General features: G+C 53.9%; 7 protein-coding genes across 7 annotated transcripts; 3 read left to right on the forward strand and 4 right to left on the reverse strand.

Moving 5' to 3' along the window:
• Nucleotides 1-420: 420 nt before the first annotated feature.
• Nucleotides 421-1,235, forward strand: B0T26DRAFT_618551 (uncharacterized protein; the record flags this gene model as incomplete). The annotated part of the gene is made up of 2 exons (XM_060436029.1): nt 421-944; nt 1,007-1,235. Coding segments are annotated over 2 exons (753 nt in total), but the record flags the coding sequence as incomplete, so codon positions are not given.
• Nucleotides 1,236-1,299: 64 nt separating this feature from the next.
• Nucleotides 1,300-2,477, reverse strand: B0T26DRAFT_523631 (uncharacterized protein). The gene is made up of 2 exons (XM_060435496.1): nt 2,392-2,477; nt 1,300-2,333 (listed from the first exon to the last, which is right to left on the reverse strand). Exon 2 carries the CDS (start codon nt 2,129-2,131, stop codon nt 1,412-1,414), a length of 720 nt encoding a protein of 239 aa, XP_060289243.1. The 5' UTR covers nt 2,132-2,333; nt 2,392-2,477; the 3' UTR covers nt 1,300-1,411.
• A 437-nt stretch (nt 2,478-2,914) lies between these two features.
• B0T26DRAFT_757589 (major facilitator superfamily domain-containing protein) lies at nt 2,915-4,765 on the reverse strand (the record flags this gene model as incomplete). Its single annotated transcript, XM_060446263.1, has 5 exons — nt 2,915-3,054; nt 3,134-3,279; nt 3,366-3,593; nt 3,665-4,429; nt 4,557-4,765. The coding sequence occupies 5 exons, from the start codon at nt 4,763-4,765 to the stop codon at nt 2,915-2,917; spliced, it is 1,488 nt and encodes a 495-aa protein (XP_060289244.1).
• Nucleotides 4,766-5,624: 859 nt separating this feature from the next.
• Nucleotides 5,625-6,550, reverse strand: B0T26DRAFT_733965 (uncharacterized protein). Its single transcript, XM_060443170.1, has one exon. The coding sequence runs from the start codon at nt 6,482-6,484 to the stop codon at nt 6,122-6,124; it is 363 nt and encodes a 120-aa protein (XP_060289245.1). The 5' UTR covers nt 6,485-6,550; the 3' UTR covers nt 5,625-6,121.
• A 1,025-nt stretch (nt 6,551-7,575) lies between these two features.
• On the reverse strand, nt 7,576-9,260 carry B0T26DRAFT_660311 (P-loop containing nucleoside triphosphate hydrolase protein; the record flags this gene model as incomplete). The annotated part of the gene is made up of 3 exons (XM_060439024.1): nt 7,576-7,992; nt 8,095-8,304; nt 8,439-9,260. The coding sequence occupies 3 exons, from the start codon at nt 9,258-9,260 to the stop codon at nt 7,576-7,578; spliced, it is 1,449 nt and encodes a 482-aa protein (XP_060289246.1).
• A 1,186-nt stretch (nt 9,261-10,446) lies between these two features.
• B0T26DRAFT_744658 (phosphotransferase enzyme family-domain-containing protein) lies at nt 10,447-11,919 on the forward strand (the record flags this gene model as incomplete). The annotated part of the gene is made up of 1 exon (XM_060444443.1): nt 10,447-11,919. The coding sequence occupies one exon, from the start codon at nt 10,447-10,449 to the stop codon at nt 11,917-11,919; it is 1,473 nt and encodes a 490-aa protein (XP_060289247.1).
• A 3,878-nt stretch (nt 11,920-15,797) lies between these two features.
• Nucleotides 15,798-16,511, forward strand: B0T26DRAFT_660037 (transmembrane protein 6/97; the record flags this gene model as incomplete). The annotated part of the gene is made up of 3 exons (XM_060438994.1): nt 15,798-15,873; nt 15,956-16,363; nt 16,423-16,511. The coding sequence occupies 3 exons, from the start codon at nt 15,798-15,800 to the stop codon at nt 16,509-16,511; spliced, it is 573 nt and encodes a 190-aa protein (XP_060289248.1).
• Between the last annotated feature and the right edge of the window lie 6 nt (nt 16,512-16,517).

Below are 16,517 nucleotides of genomic sequence, written 5' to 3' on the forward strand. Positions count from 1 at the left end.
TCTTGGGTTAGGGTTAAAAAATACATCCCCACCAGTGTGACTCGGCTCGTTAGCTCATTCAGTACCTACCCTACTCCGTAACCTACTACGCTGTACATATACTCTGCGGTGTGTATGTATACAAATACTGTATGTCCAGTACAGTACTGCCCTAACATCCCCCGCCCGACCTTATCTCCAACGGACCCGTATTAGGAGAGCTAAGGCACTGTTGCATATCAATACGCCTTTCGGACGGGTTCCCCAAGCTATTTAGTCTTCTACAAGACACCTTCCATGCCTGGCTTTGGCACTCTCGTCACCTCTTCATCCAACCTCCCGTCATTTTAGTTCTTATCGGTCTAGTGTTAAGTTTTACAGCGACAAACAGCGACTCCTTTTGGGCGAGATTGCGGCAGAAAATAAGCCACGGCAGCAGCAATGGGCCAGTTTTACGAGACAATTCCGGAGTCGCTCATGAAGTGGGTTCTCGAGCAGAAGATGTTTTGTGTCGCCACAGCGCCTCTCGCTGGATCAGGCCATGTCAATGTGTCACCAAAGGGCGGGCCCTACTTCGGGCTGCTCGACGACAAGACCTTCTGGTACCTGGACCTGACGGGCAGCGGCAGCGAGACAGTTGCGCACCTCTACGAGCCCGCCAACGGCCGCATCACTGTCATGTTCAACGCCTTTGACGGCCCACCCCGCATCGTGCGCCTCTTTGGTCACGGCCGCGTCCTCGAGAGCGCAACTACCGCCTTCGCCGACTTTGTCAAGAAACACGACATCCAACTTCTGGCAGGCACGCGCTCCATCGTTGTCGTCGATGTGCATCAAGTCGGCAGCTCCTGCGGCTTCTCGGTTCCCTTTTACGACTTTCGCGACTTCCGCACCACTCTCAACGATTACTGGTCCAACATGCTCAGGCGGTTCGATGAAGGGAGATCCAAAGAGAGCGTGGAAAAGTGCGACACCCCTATATCCTCTTCTCGGCCAAGGGCTCTGCTAACCCTGGCGCTCTTATTAGATACTGGGCTTCCAAGAACGCGTGGAGCGTGGATGGGCTGCCCGGGTTCAGCATGGCTCTCGAGACGGCCAAGAAACAGCACGTCGCCCCAGTCGCAAAGATGGTTGGTCCCTTGGCTCCGCATCACTATCGCAATGACCGACGGTTCCGACTCCGCCACCTGGCCATGGTGTCTATCTTGACTGCTATCCTAACTTTAGCTTTTACCATCTCTGTTCTGCCTTATCTTGGTACCAGGACCTTGGGAATGTTGGCCCTATGACTAGATTGGACTGAAGTTTCTTTCGTGCGATAGCCGCTGGACGAAGTGGAAATGAAGTAACGAAGAGCATAATATTTGCTTTAATGACTTGTAGACTCGTTTACCTTCTCAGGCCCCATGGCTGCCTTTATCAAACCCTGTGCCTACCAAGGGACTTGTTGACCCAGGCGTTGGTAGAACTTGCCATTATCTTGATCCCCCAATCCGTCCAAGACATCCAACATGTTGCTGATGCTCTCGTGCGTCTCTAGTATAGCGCCCCTGCCACCCAGCCTCGTCTTGACCCAGCCGGGATCCATCGCAATCACCACTGCTCCCAATAGCTTCTCTCTCAGGTCTTTACTTTGATGAATAGTAAGCATGTTGAGGGACGCCTTCGAAATACTGTAGCCGGCACACTTTGGATTCGTCTCGGAGCTGCACTGCATGCTGCCCAAACCCGATGTCATGTTCAAGACACGGACACGGCTCGACAGTAACCCTATCCCGAGCAGGAACTCGACCATCTTGGCCGGGCCGACAACATTGACGTTAACCATGGCAGTTAGATGGTCGGGATCAAGATCCAACGAGTTTTGCGATGATCCCAGGTTGATGCCTGCGTTGTTGATCAAGAAGTCAATTGGTTTGTCGGGCCCCAGAACTTGAGCAGCTTGGGTTGCGAATGCCCGGATTGACTTGATGCTTCCAGTGTCGCATTCCAGAACATGTGTCGTAGGAGAAGCAACCTGGTTCAAATCGCCGAGATCGGATGAGAGAGAGCGCACCGCAGCGAGAATTGTGTGGCCGCCTGATTGTGCCAGCTGGCGAACAAACTCGAGGCCGAGGCCACGATTTGTGCCGGTAATGCAATAGACGCCCATATATTCGAGCTGCTTGTAAGTTGTTCGATCGCAAGACACGGATCTAATAGATAGGTACCCAATGTGCCGGGCGAGCAGAGATGGAAAGAAGGGAGAGGGGTCGATATTAAACCTGCTGTAGGTATTGAGCGTACCGCCGTGGCCTGATTCTTGACTCGTGTCCAGTGTCCTTGGCTTGCAGTGAAATGTTGGATTCTGTGCGCTAGTCGCGGCATTAGTTGGGGCTTCTCTCGAGCTGCCGCTCGAGACGGGTCCTTAACCTTTGAACTGCACGCTAGGTACATTACCTAGCGAGCCGGTTTTCAACAGAGAGCGTGTCATGACTTGGTTGGATGCTACACACGGCATGAATCGCTGCATCCCAGCGTCGTAGTGGACATGTGTGCCGAGACGTTTCTTCATTGCGTGCCTCAGATAGCGCGTCCAAGCGTGCATGGCATGCTGCACGCTATGGCTGCTGGGGTGGAGCTTTGATAGGCTTTGTTCCTTGCTCCCCCGCACCCGATGCAATTAACTCCGTTATTCCTTCTACATGGCGAAAATATACATCAAAGGACTCGTTATTTCATATAGAGGACCGTCCCTCAGGTTTCGTGGCCCAATTCAGCACAAATTTTGGAGACGTAGATGCTTAATTATAATCTATGTTAACAGTTACAGTAACCAGTACGACTCCCTCTCCCGTGACAGAGTTAAATGGCACTGCAGCTAGTACAGAATTAACATCGGCAATCTGCCGAATATGCTTGCGTATGACAGTAAAACAATTCTTCCAGGCCAAATTCAATAAGACGCCGTCTCGTACTTGCTCCTTGCTCGAATTCCTTTTCCAAATTTGAAAAAGACCCACGGCACCGGCATTAGGACTAGAGCAATGAAACCAAGGAGACTACTTGCCCAGCCGATACCGAGCGTGGAGTACACTGGCAAAATTGCAGTCAGGATGAGCAATGGGACAATGGGATATATCTCAAAAGGTGCCTGGGTGTGGGTGAGACTCACTCTGGATTGTGAAGAGCGGAAATGCACCGGCAAGTCCGTATCTGGCGAAGCTATTGGCGCTGGCCGCGCTCGCCACCGTGGTGCCGTGATACGTGTCTGATATGTACTGCATTGTGCTGATGAAAATGCACAGGTTTCCCCAGGCGCTAAACGGTGAAAATCAGCATCGGCATTATAATCAAGGTAGGTGTTGGGAAGCTAAATATCTCGGGGGGGGGGGGTAAGAACTCACAACGGCACCATGGCCACGACGGGGCTTGCCCAAGATATTTCGGGCCTCGCAGTCCACCCAAACCAAAACAATCCAATCGGCGGCCCCAAGCTTCCGATCATGGCGGGATAGAGGCGGTATTCCGGAGGGACCATATGAGCCGGGTGCAGGGGCACTTGTGGTCGATACAGCAAGATGTCGCAGATGATGATGGTAAGTGTGCCGAGAAGACAGCCTGTCACGATGGATCTGTGTGGTCGGAGACACACGTTAGTTGGTGTTTGCCCCTTTACGAAGACACAAACGATGAAACAACTTACAGAAACACCAGTCCCGTGTCTTCAATGGAGAAGTTGTAGACGCCTTGGAAGACATACGGGACGGCGGCAAAGAAGGTAAAGAGGGTCGCAAACTCGCACGACGCGTACAGGCAAACAAGACCGACGATGGGCTCTGTGAAGAGCATGTGAATGGGGCGGATGAGGGCGGTGGTCAGAAACTGACGGGCCCTCTTGGCCAGAGGCGGCGACGGCTCGACGGGCTGGCCCAGCTTCTTAGCCAGGCGGCGTTTGAGGACGGGGTGGTATGTCTCGCGCCCGAATGCAATCGTGATTAGCATCGTGAACGCGACAAAAAAGAGCATCGTATACTGGGTCCATCGCCAGCCCTTCCTGTTGGTGACAAAGGATCCGATAGCCGGGGCCAGGCCGGGGCCGAGAAAGGGGGTGAGAATAAAGAGGGTAGATGGCAGTCCTCGCTTCTCGGGTTTGTATGTCTCGTTGAGCACGCCAGCTGAAATGGCAAGACAGGGGGCGAAGCAGAATCCGGCGAGGAAGCGCAAGATGCAGAGGGCAGCAAAGGAATGCGTCACGGCCGCTCCAACGACGAAAAGGGCGCCAATGGGCACGCAAAACAGGAAGACGAGATATCTGCCAATGGTTTCGGACAGAGGACCCCCAACCACGGGGCCAAGGGCAAGCGCAAACACGTATATCGACAAGGGCACAATGGCTGCCGTGCTCGTGACGCCAAATTCTTGCATCAGCTGACTGTGCGAAGACGTCATGATGGAGGTTCCCATGGATCTGCTCTCGAGCAACGCGTCGGTCGTCAGCATTCACTGATGCATCACTACCATCACCATGCCGAGTCTTCCGAGCCTCGGGTCAATGGTCAATGGTCAATGGTGCAAGTACTCGCGTCGTGACTCACGCAAGAAAGGCCGCCGACGCCGCCATGCCGACCTGCCATGCCTTTTTCCCTGCTGGCCAGTTGTACGGGTTTTTGATATCCGTGTCCCATGAGGTCGATACCGGCGCGCTGTTCCCGGCCTCTGCCTTCTCGCTGTCCTCGGCTGTCGTCTCATCGCTGTTCTCTGCAAGAGCAAAGGGCGCAATGGCGACGCCTTCCCCGGTCGTCATTTTGGTAGCCTTTGTGCAAGTCGTCGGTTGAGAGGCAGCGACTAGCGAGCTGGTAATGTGTTTGGTGAGTGAAAATCGTCCAAGGCCCATGAGAGGTTGAAGCAGACCTGCGCGGGCCAATTCAAGTTAACAAGACCGTAGCAAGAACCGCTGCAAAAGGCAAGTGGATATGGCAGGCGTGTGGATTTTGGCTTGCAAACATGGACAGAACTTGGAGTCTCGGACAAAGTGAAATTGTCTGGCAGAATGACTGACAGTGCTCCCCATATAAACAACACGCCTCCCAGTTGGACCGGGGCTGTTGTATTGCACCATTATGAGCCCGATCACTAATCACAAGCTGGATATGTGAATGAACTCGGTAGAAAAATCCGGCTCAACAAAAACCCAAACGACCTGATCAGTAAACAAAAAACCCCACCAAGGTTCCTCGGAACGGAAAGCGGGTCCACGCTTCTAGCGGTCAGCTGGGACCGGCTGGGACCGGCTGACAGAGCAAGCGATGAGGAATCATCGAACTCTGGTCGAGGTCACCCACCTGAAGCGGGCAAGAAAATGTCGGGTCCCCTAGGCGAGCGCCTTACTCGGCACATGAATTGATGTTTGGGCTGGCAAGGTTAGTCGAGCGCTTGCATCACGCACAATCAAGCACCCCGCTCGGGCCTCGGCCTCAACAGTTACAGTCAACACTCTCTTTCAGAACCCCCTGATTTTTCTTCCTCTCTCCTCACTGTCCACACGCGGTAGATTATGCACTGCACTTACACACAGATCCACAAGTTACCAGCCAATAGTGTGGCATTACTTACTCGAATAATTAAAATGTTGTGGGGTAGTTGTGGGCGAGAGATAAGCGTTCTGTCACGCGCATTCACGGGGCAACGGAAATGAAGCATTTGATGCAGGGAGGTAAGGCTTGAATTGTCTGAAAAGGTCTGACTTTTTGTTTCCTTTGGGAGAGCCAAAAGTCTCTCTTTTATAGTTAGCTATGAATAGTGGCAAAATCTGGTGGCGAAGAATCAAGTGGCAGCGTCTAGGTCCTTCTTTTGCTCACTAATCCCTATTGTCGTGACATGTTCCGATATATAGACGTAATTAATTAGGTATCCATACCTAGATAACTTTGTTGCGCTCCCATTAAGTCCACTTGTGGCATCATATCCGCGGATTGGGAACGTAGATTTTCTGTAAATGAGAAACTAGGTGGCCAGCAAAGTATCCAAAAAAAGTTCACAACGCGTGAGACCTTATTAGAGGCTCGATCGATTCGTGCTGAGGTAGCCTCCGGGCCATCAATACCAAAAGACCAAATCACAATCAATTCTGGCCTTGCCTCCGAGCCTCCCCCATCCCCATTCACCATACCTTCCAGGGGCAAGTCGCCTTGTAAGCCTTGATGCCGCCGGGCGGAGACCAGCATCCCAGCCCGGAGACAATGCCCCCTTCAGAGCAGTCCAACGTGTTGAAGAGGGTGAGCTGGCAGTACTGAGACCAGCTTAGGACGTCGATGGATCCGTACGTGGTGTTGGCATAGAAGTTGCGGCAGTCGGGGCTATCCGCGCCGAGGCCAATTTGGTTGAGATCTGAGGGTCCTAAGGGGCACCCGACCGTGGTTGAGACTCGAAATACGCCCATCAAGAGGATGCGGTCGACGACAGCGGCATAGGTAACGCCAGCGGTGAGCGTCGACAAGGCTACGAGTGCGGAACCGAGTTTCATATTGAAGAGTGGCTGGCTGATAGTGTGTTTGTTGGAAGAGCTAGGAGATGGAAGTGAGACTGGCGCCGGAAATCTGGTTGTTTTGTTTTGGGAGGACCATAGGTGGTCTTATAATCCAAATCGCGAAGTGTGGACATGGGTGGGACGGGTGATGCCAAGAAAATAATTCGTCCTGTATTCTCGTATTCGTTGCGAGGCTTGCAGCTGGCGCTAAATAATAGCGCAAGCCACCACAACAGTCAAGTTGGACGAATAAGACGATGAAATGTGACATGGGGGTTTGCAACCCATGGCGCGTCAGGCCACCAACATGCTAGACTAGGGTGACTACCTGGAGACGCTGGCGAGAATCGTCACTCGCCTTTTGTTCCAAGTGTGGTGGTTGGAAGAATGAAGTATGGTCTTCATGGCAGTACAAACCCTGTGATTATTGCAATTATTAGGTAAACATCTGAGAATGCCGTACGGTTCACCTGACTCCTGGATCATGTCCCTTACCTGCCTAATTATCCAATAGCTTCCCGAATTGGAACCTGGATGGCCTTGCGCAGCACCACTGCATGCATTCGTGCCTGAAAGCTAGCCTGGTGTGCTACCTAACTGCCATAAGCTTCGGCACATGGTTGCGCCGATGCTCACCAAGGGTTCGATTTGTGCTAATTACCCAACATTCGTCGGGCACAGTGCTGTAGGTACCGTCCAGGATGAAAATGTGACTAGGTTGGCCGCCACAGAGGCGCAGACGCTCTGGGCGCCGAGAGATTTGCGGGGCACGGAGCACGGAGCACGGAGCTAAAGCAGCTCACTGACTGCCCTTCGTTCATTCCCGTTCGAGACGAACACCCAGCATGTTGGCTGTGCAATCCAGGGGAAGGCTCCCGCCGCACTCGTTTGGTCACATCACAAATAATACACAATCAGAATCTTAGCATAAGCCGACTCAACTCGGCCATCACGTTCTGCCGGTTCCCGAGACCACATGCAAGTGCAGCAATAGTGCCTGTATTTGTGACGGCATCGTTCGCTCCAACTTCCGACTCGGGATTCACGGAATCGCCATATGGTCGTGCTTCCAATCACGCGTCAGGCAGTTAATTCAATGGCTCACGTTCCGGGATATCGGATTGCCGCTTTCCCTCCATCCCCTCACGCAGGATGGCCACCTGCTTCTTGAGCTCGACCCAGAGGATAAGATCATCCAGGTCCTCGCCATCGTCGCCCCTCGAGACTCCAACCCAACCATCTTCGAGTTCGTTGGCAGTTGCACCGCCCACGGCAGTTCGGGTACTGTCTCGAGCAATAGAGAGCAGGGAAGCAACAAAGGCCTCTTGAATGTACGCGAAGCTGAAGTCGTGAGTGATTTCGGCGACGGCGCCGCACAGCTTGTCTGGAAAGTCAATGGCCTTGTTGTGGGCTAGCTTCTTCTGCCAGAACTTGCAATACGCAACCCGTTGCTCGAGGCTCGGGTTTGAAAAGTAGTACTTTCTATCAAATCTGGACGGGCGTTTCTGCAAAGTGAGTTAGTCACAGACCACTTGATCACTCCGAGGCCGGCACCTGCCAGACAATCTGAATCATGCAAAATGGCGGTACAATTAGTAGGTACGTACCGAAATTCCCGGGTCTAAGCGGTCGAGGTGGTTGGTGCTGCCGATCATGAAGATGCCGTCGTTGCTTTTCAGGCCATCGACCTCGTTCAAAAAGTAGCTCCTCACCGAATCCGACACTAGGGAATCAAGGTCTTCGAAAATCAAGTAACACGGCGCCAGCTGCCTGGCCTTGAGAAATATCTCCATGATGGCTTGTTCTGGGCCGCCCCACTGTGTGACGGCGAGAGGTAGGCAATTGGGTGATTAGCAGTTATCAAATTGGTGCAAAGTAGGTAGGTACCCAATAGCCAAAGGGGAAGCTGGAGTTACTGCCAGAACTGGTTAGTGGGGGGAGGGGCGCCTACGGAAGCGAAGCTGCGAACGTAGAGGGCAGGCACGGGTTCCTTCCTATCATACAGCGTGTGCATCATGGCCTTGATGGAGATGGTCTTCCCGTTGCCGGGAGGGCCATAGTAGATGATGCCGCGCTTCCAGGGGACCTGCAGCTGGCCGTAGGTGGCGCGCGAGTCGAAGAAGGACTCGTGGTCGTCGATGAGGGCCTGTTTCATGTCGGAATCGAGGATGACGGCGTCCCACGAGGCCTTTTGGATGCTCTGGAACAGCTCGGCGTTCTTCTGCCACATGCCGCGGTCAAAGACCCAGATCTCGTCGTGCAGAGCGTTGGCCCACTGGCCAGCGGCGACGATGAGGGCGTCGGCCTTGAGGGTGTCGGCGGTCAGGATGTAGTTGTTGCGGACCTCGGGCCACGCACCAGTGCCGTCGCGGCCATTGACCACGTAGACGACAAACTCGTGGCCCTTCCACGTGTAAAAGAACTTTGCGAATGACAGGTTTTGGACCAGAGCGCCGGGGCTGCCGTCGATACGGCGGGCCGGGGGCGCGTAGCCCTTCCAGATGACGGACGAAGGGAGCCCGTCGCCGGCGTCGTCGACCAAGGTAAAGCTGGCATGGCCCGAAGACGCGAAGCCAATGAGATCGACGCCGTAGTCGGGGGCGACGACCAGTTCGAGGTTGGGATACTGTTCCTTGAGCGCCTTGGTGATGACGGCATCCGTGCTGACGCGTTTGGCCGAGGAATGGTGGAAAAACTGCTTAGTGGTCTCGTCAGCGGCGGCGGATGACTGTCTGAGGCCGAGACCCTGGGTGGATCGCGACGGGAAGTCCATAGCGGAGCTGTGTTTGAGGCGAGGTCGTGAGGTCACGGTGAGTGAGGTCCGGTGAGTGAGGTCCGGTGAGTGAGGTCCGGTGAGTGAGGTCCCGGTGAGTAAGGTCCCGGTGAGTGAGGTTCCGGTGAGTGAGGTTCCGGTGAGTGAGGTCCCGGTGAATTGAGGCGTCGATCATCAATGGAAGTCTTCAATCCGGGCATGGGACAAAGCTGGAGGTGAGAGAGGGGGCAGTAAGTACTCCGTATCCGTCTGCCAGCTGTAATTGGAGGGCACCACGCAGCTGACGCGTTTCAACCAGGTTGGTCCGATGGTATGCTGCGCCGCCCCCATTATTCGGAGGGCCAATAGAATCAGAGGATTTTGGCTGCGGGGGAAGTAACGCTGGACATCTCTCAACTCCTTATTATTCGAGAGTTTGACAGGTGCAGCATGTCGCTGTCGAGACTTGCACGCCTCAACGATATCTGGGTCCCTTATGGAGCACATACGGTAATTATACGCCCAACTGGAATCATCATGGTTGGGAGCTGTTGAGGTGGCTACAATGTCATGCATGGAAGTAATTAATTACGTACCTAGTAAATAAGTAAAGCCACGCCTAGATTCGGATCCTTGAGTCTCTCCATCTTGAAACTCTCACTCTCTCGGAGCCTACAGTAATCTCTACCTAGGCAAGGTAAGTAGGTATGTAAAAGGCTGTATAGTAGTCGTGCCCAGTGGTTGCTTCTCTCAAGCCAAGCTCAGGGGCTTGGGCTGGCCAATGGGAGCTCGGGAATGCACGAGTGAGAGTCCCACTTGGGTTCTTGATTTTCTCAGCCCAATCCAACCAAACATTTTTCTCGCAGTTGGCACCCGAACCCTCTGGTCGGTCCGTGGCCGCCTGCTACGTACAAACCACGTCATAGGTATACCCAGCAGAGCAAACGGTGAGCGTCTCTGTGGCTCCCCATCGTGCCGGGCGCAACACAGAGCATGCAGGGTGCCGGTGCCAGTGTCGGTGCTAGTTTCACTTTCAGGGCCAGCGTCAGTGTCAGTGTCTGTGTTAGTGTTGGTGTCGGTGTCGGTGTCGGTGTCGGTGCTTGGGCGCCCGGTCGGAGCTCGCCCTCGAGTTAGGGTTGGACTCTCACTCGACTGACCATAATTATCATCAAAGTAAAGTCGACAGAGGCCAGTCCCGTCACCGACAATGACCAGGGACGCAACCAGAGACGGGCTCGCTTGGGACAACGGCGGCATCGATCTGGAGCCGTGCTGGACGCGAGAGCCCAGCCTTGACGCCATCCAGCGCGTCTGCCGCCGTCACTTGGGCATTCCCACTCCCCACTCGCAAGAGGGCGAGGAGGGCAAGGGCGAAGGCGCCGAGGGCGACTGTGCTGTCCACTTCCATGCCGCTGGCGCCCTCAACAAACTCTATCTGGTCGACACGCGTCGCGGCCGCTTCATGATGCGCGTGTCTCTGCCCGTCGACCCACGCAACAAGACACGGGGCGAGATGGCTACGCTGGCCCTGGTGCGCCGCAACACAGACATTCCGGTGCCCCTCGTCGTCGCCTTTGACGACACCTCCACAAACGAGATTGGCTTCGAGTGGATTCTCATGGACTTTGTTCCCGGCAAGCCTGCCTACTACCGGTGGCGTGGCATGACCATGGCCCAGAAGGAGGCCCTGGCCGCTCGTGTTGCAGACTTCCAGGCCCAGCTCTTTCGCTGCAGCAGCTTGGGGGTCGGCTTCCGCGGCATCGGTACTCTGGGCACCGGGCCCGACCAGGCCGGCGACAACCAGGCCGGCGGCGACCAGGCCGGCAGCCATGTCCCCAGCGTCCCCAACACGCCCAGCCCGGGGCCCATCGTCTCGAGCGCCTTCTTCTCGGGCCCGCACTTCCACTACACGGTCCCGCGCGGCCCGTTTCCGTCGAGCTACGACTGGCTTCGTGCTCACCTCAGTATCATCACAAAGGAACACACCAACGCCCTGGCCGATACGCAGCACCATGACGACCGCGAGTATACCGAGGGCGTGCTGCGTGTTGCCCGCAAGCTGCTCCGCATGCTTCCCCGGCTCTTCCCTGCTGTCGTGCATCCGCCCGAGCGCACGGTGCTGTGGAACGACTTCACGCTCCACAACATCATGGTCGACGATGCTGGTCGCATCACGGCCGTCCTTGACTGGCAGTGCTTGGCGACGGTGCCGCGCTGGACAGCCCTGCAGGTGCCCGACTTTCTGCGCGGCGCCACCCGCCACGACATGCCCGACCGCGACCGTTACACCGATGTCAGTGACCACGGCAGCAACACCTCGGCCAGGTCGGGGCTCGACGACGGCCTCGATAACGAGGGCAAGACTGAGCTCTTCTGGATCCACCTGATGGAGTACGAGCAGACCCAGCTGAGGAAGGTCTATGCTGCCCACATGCGCCAGCGCCTGCCCGAGTGGGACATGGAAATCGCCGATGGCGCCCTCAAGGTTGATTTCCTGGGTGCTGTTTCAAGATGCGGCGCCGGCTTCTACCTCCGACGCGTCGAGCAGTGGGTCGACGCCCTCGAGCGGAAGGACTATCTCAGCCTTATGGAGGTTCTCAGGGTGGGGATCAAGAAGGAGAGGAGTGGTGGCGTGAGACAAGGCGGCACTGCGGGACAACCTGTTTCAAGGCCCGAGTAGAAAGAAGAACTCCAAGGTTAGAATGGACGCGCAAAATACCGTCTTCCCGATAGTACTCACGAGACCGCATGCTCATTCATTCGGGCCCGGCTTTCCACGCTGCTGGTTGGGGACATGGAAAGCTGAAGTTTGGAAGAATTCGGGCATGGTAGCGGCTTGGCAGGGGATTTGTTGGAAGGATTAGCCTGCTGGCACGGATTTGGCAATCGATTCCAGTGAAAGAGCATGAAAACGCTCTTTCATCCCAGCAAGAGTGGCGGGGTGCTGCCAGCCAAAGCGGAGTTGTTTGGCGGGGTGCTGCCAGCCAAAGTGGAGTTGTTTGACAAAAGGGGAGAAACCCCCAAACCCCCCGCGGCAGAAGTGTTCACAGTACCTACTTTAACCCTTGTCTCTTCGTCCAACACCAAACATGGTGGAGTCGTCTGACAACCCGGTTGTTGGTCGTCTGCCAACGCAACCCCGGAGGCGGGTAAGAAAAACAAGATCCAATTGTATTCTGCGAGGGGGACGTGACAAGTCCTTTAGACGTTGTGTATATAAGGACCCCTATGCTAACGGCCAAGCAAACTGAGCAATACAGCACACACAACAATCACCCCCGATCACGGACAACACTACCTTGGGAACTCAATAGGTAGTCAATACAAAATTTCACGCGATCTAACCTATCTACACCAAACCCCAAATCAAACAAACACGGCTGCCGTCTCACCGTTCCTCGTGCAAGCCCTTGCCTTGATTGTCGCGGAGACAAAGACACCTTGGCGGCCAAGCATCAATCCTGTTAGGCACTAAGTTAGGTGGGGGAGTAAGCGAACGCCACTGATCCAGAACATTCTAGATAAGCGAGGAACACAACCAACCCTCTTATATAAAAAGCCCATAACTCAACCAATTCTTTTCCAATTCTCTTCATCTTCAATTCGTTTTATTCTTCTCTTGACAATGGTTTCATATACAGAAGAAGACCTCCGCAAGGCTTGCGAGGAAGCCGTCAGAACACATCGATTACGCAAAGTCGCGCGAAAATGGAACGTTCCACCCTCTACCCTTTATGGCCGTCTACATGGCTCCCTACCTCGAAATGTTGCTCATCAAGATGAGCAAAGGCTTACACAGACCCAAGAGGATCGTTTAGTCGAATGGATTCTTCTTCAACAAGATTTAGGATTGCCCCCTACACATGCACAGATCAGGGAGCTTGCACGCCGTATTCTAGCTGAAAGGGGGGACTCCTTACCACTTGGAAAGGGGTGGTGCCGTGCCTTTCTTAACCGCAATCGAATTTTGAAGACTCAGAGGGCCAAGAGAGTCGATTCGGTCCGCGTCAACTGCGCTACAGAGTCAACAATTCGACCTTGGTTCAACCATTTCCAAACACCAGCTATCAAGGCGATTAAGCCAGAGAATCGCTGGAACAAGGACGAATCTGGTATTATGGAAGGCAGAGGAACCAACGGCCTTGTCATTGGAAGCCGTGCCTTTAAGGCGCTTCAAAAAAAACAGCCTGGAACCCGCACTTGGACCACTTTTGTCGAATGCATCTCAGCAGCTGGCCGTTGCCTTCCTCCTTTGGTCATTTTTAAGGGGAAAAGCGTTCAACAACAATGGTTTCCTTTGGATATGAAGCCATTTCAGGATTTGTTCTTTACAGCAACTGAGAAAGGATGGACTACCGATGAGACAAGCCTCAAATGGTTAAAAAATGTGTTCATTCCTCTCACCAAGCCAGCAAACTCCTCTGAGAAACGACTCCTTATTATTGATGGCCATGGCAGCCACACAACTGCCGATTATATGTGGGAGGCATTCACAAACAATATTCACATTACTTATCTGCCTCCCCATACTTCCCATGTCCTCCAACCCCTAGATTTGGCCATATTTGGCCCCCTAAAACGACTTTATCGCAGACGGCTTGAGGACCTTCTTGCTAACGCCTTTGACGACTCTTCTGTAGCCGGAAAACGTGCCTTTCTGGAATGCTACCAGATTTCACGCACAGAGGCAATTACTAAGAGTAATGCTAAGTCAGGATGGAAGGCATCAGGCCTTTGGCCCTTGAATGTCAACAAACCGCTAAGAAGCCCACTCCTCCTCAAGAATTCTAATACTTCACGCCCCTTAAGAACTACTATAGTTACCCCAGAGGTTCGCACACTCCGTATGCCAATCCTGGAGGATTATGGAGACGATGGGGTGCAGTGGAGGACTCCTAGAAAGGCACGTGATTACGTTGAGCAGGCAAAGAAGTTCGCACGCATCATCAAAGCAATGCCAGCGGATAAGCTCTTCCTCAGAAAGATTGGTAAGGCTTTGGATGAACAGGCCTTTGAACTGGCTATTAGGAAGCGAAAGATTGAAGGTCTAGAACACACTCTCGAATCAATAAGAGCCAGAAAGAAGAAGAAGGTTGAAGAAGATCCAAATACCACCTTTGCGAATATTCAGACTATTCGTGAGGCCCAGAGAGCTGTAGGGCGTGCAGCAGAGGTTTTAGAAGATGCGGAAGAAGCGGATGATTCAGAGGATATCAAAGATTGTATTGAAGTTTTGTAAATAAAAAGATCACCCTTTCTTTTGTTGGAGGGTTAGTTGGGACTCCTGCTTATACAGAATGTTCTAAATCAGTAGTGTTCGCTTACCCCCCCACCTAACTTAGCAATCAGTTGAAGGCCCTGGCCAGGATCCCGCAAGACCTAATTAGACCCGAGAGGCCGGTATTTCCAGAACACACGCGTCACAAAGCGGACCGCATCCTTGTCGCTGCGTCGCTCCGTCTGAATATGGCGCAACAATAGGCCAAGTTTATCGAAATGCTTTACCTCGAACTATTCACCTACAGTGGGCAAGGGTTACTTTGAGGGGACGTATTATACTAGATGGACAGGGCGAGTCTATCAATAACACGGACTTCTTGAACGCAGTATTTACCAAATTGAACCGTCAAAAAGCCAACTCCAGGCTTCATGATGAAAATTCCCATGACCGGGAGGTTATTGACGCTGTAGACATCTACAGATCAGGGTCCCTGAGAAACTGAAAGAAAGCCCGAGGAACCTCGCAGATGCAGCCAGAAAGGCGTCAGACTCGGCGTCGGTGCGAGAGCCGGAGCTGAATAAGAACAAAGCGCGGCCAGCGTAGAATCAAGGGGTCAAGATGAGTCAGGAGGAGAGTACCAAAAACATCAACATGCTGAAGGGTATGCGGGATAATCCACTTAATTACGACTGGTCTTCAATGGGGGGTTAGGGTTATGCCAGTACCTACAAAAAGCCTCCAAATGAGTTTTTGGCGTGATTTCTCCCGGGATCCTTTGGTTGTTGTCATCGTCTCTTCCGCCGGATTGCAGGTAGTATGGCGTTCCTCCCAATTCTCCGGGCTCGGGCAACGAAGTGGACAATTGAGTGGCAGTGATGAGTCAATTGATACTCATACCCAAGATAACTAGCTAGGAAACCACCATCTCTTGTTTTCAATGTGCCGCACTAATTATAGTTTGCCCTGGGCGTTGGGATGCAACGACGCTTGGGGCTCGAGCTCAGCCGTTTGTCCCTGAAATACGCGGAGAACCACCTAGGTTGAAGGAGCCTGCGGGGGCCTGGAGGACGCTGTGGTTGCAGCGGGCCAAGCTAGGTACATGTACCTAAGTACAGGGATCCCGGAAAATCCTTAGCGGCTTAGCCTCACTGTTGGGTCCAAACGAAAATCATTGAAACACAGGAGAACCCAGCGCGACGTCCCGTCAATGCTCGGTTGTCCAGAGGCACTGTTCTGTATCTACTAGTACAATACCGGCACGAGATCTCCACCTCATTCGCCATCATAACCATTATTATTCCGCGCTTCGCAGCGACCTGCTCTCCCCCTCGCTCAGAATGGCGGTCTATAACACGTCGGCAAGGAACCACGTGTGGCTGGCGTGGTTTGTGCTGCAGGTCCCCATCATCGTCCGTAAGAAGCCGCTCCATTCTCCCCGTGCGCCCGTGACTACGTGCCGGCATGGTGTATGGTGCTGATAGAGGTGAACTGCAAGTTATCGATGGGCTAGACTACTTCTTCCCTTCTTCCATGTATGAGCCTGCCGGTGCGCCGCTGCACTTTGCCTACAACATCAAGCAAGACTACGTCGCGACATACAACGACCCGATTGGGCAGTGGTCGCCCGAGACTGCATCTGGCCACGACAGCTGGATGGGTCTGTTCCTGTATCTCGAGTTTGCATTCATTCTGCCTGCCGTCCTGTACGCCGTCTTCCAACTGGGCGTGATGCGCCGCGGCACGTCGGGCGCTACCGAGTTGTTGCTCCTCCTGTACGGCTTTGAGACGGCCCTGACGACGCTCGTGTGCATCCACGACGTCGCGTACTGGGACCCTGCCGCGTACTCGCCCGAGGTGAAGCGGACCTTGACCTTCCAGTTATTTGGGCCGTGGTTTGCCATTCGTAGGTTCCCTTGTCCAGCTTGCCTTGTTGTAGTTGCGGGTGGTCTAACCTCTACACAGCATTTCTCATGTCCATCGACATGGCGTGCAGAATTCTCGCCCGCTTCAAGGCTGCCGATGCTGCCCTCGCGAGCAAGAAAGGCCAGTGAGCCCCA

Source organism: Lasiosphaeria miniovina (assembly GCF_030549165.1).
Source record: "Lasiosphaeria miniovina strain SMH2392-1A chromosome Unknown B0T26scaffold_9, whole genome shotgun sequence".
Lineage (NCBI taxonomy): Eukaryota > Fungi > Ascomycota > Sordariomycetes > Sordariales > Lasiosphaeriaceae > Lasiosphaeria > Lasiosphaeria miniovina.

Excerpts from the sequence above, each read along its gene's own strand:
- B0T26DRAFT_523631 (XM_060435496.1), bottom strand. The coding sequence starts at position 2,131 with ATGGGCGTCTATTGCATTACCGGCACAAATCGTGGCCTCGGCCTCGAG.
- B0T26DRAFT_733965 (XM_060443170.1), bottom strand. The coding sequence starts at position 6,484 with ATGAAACTCGGTTCCGCACTCGTAGCCTTGTCGACGCTCACCGCTGGC.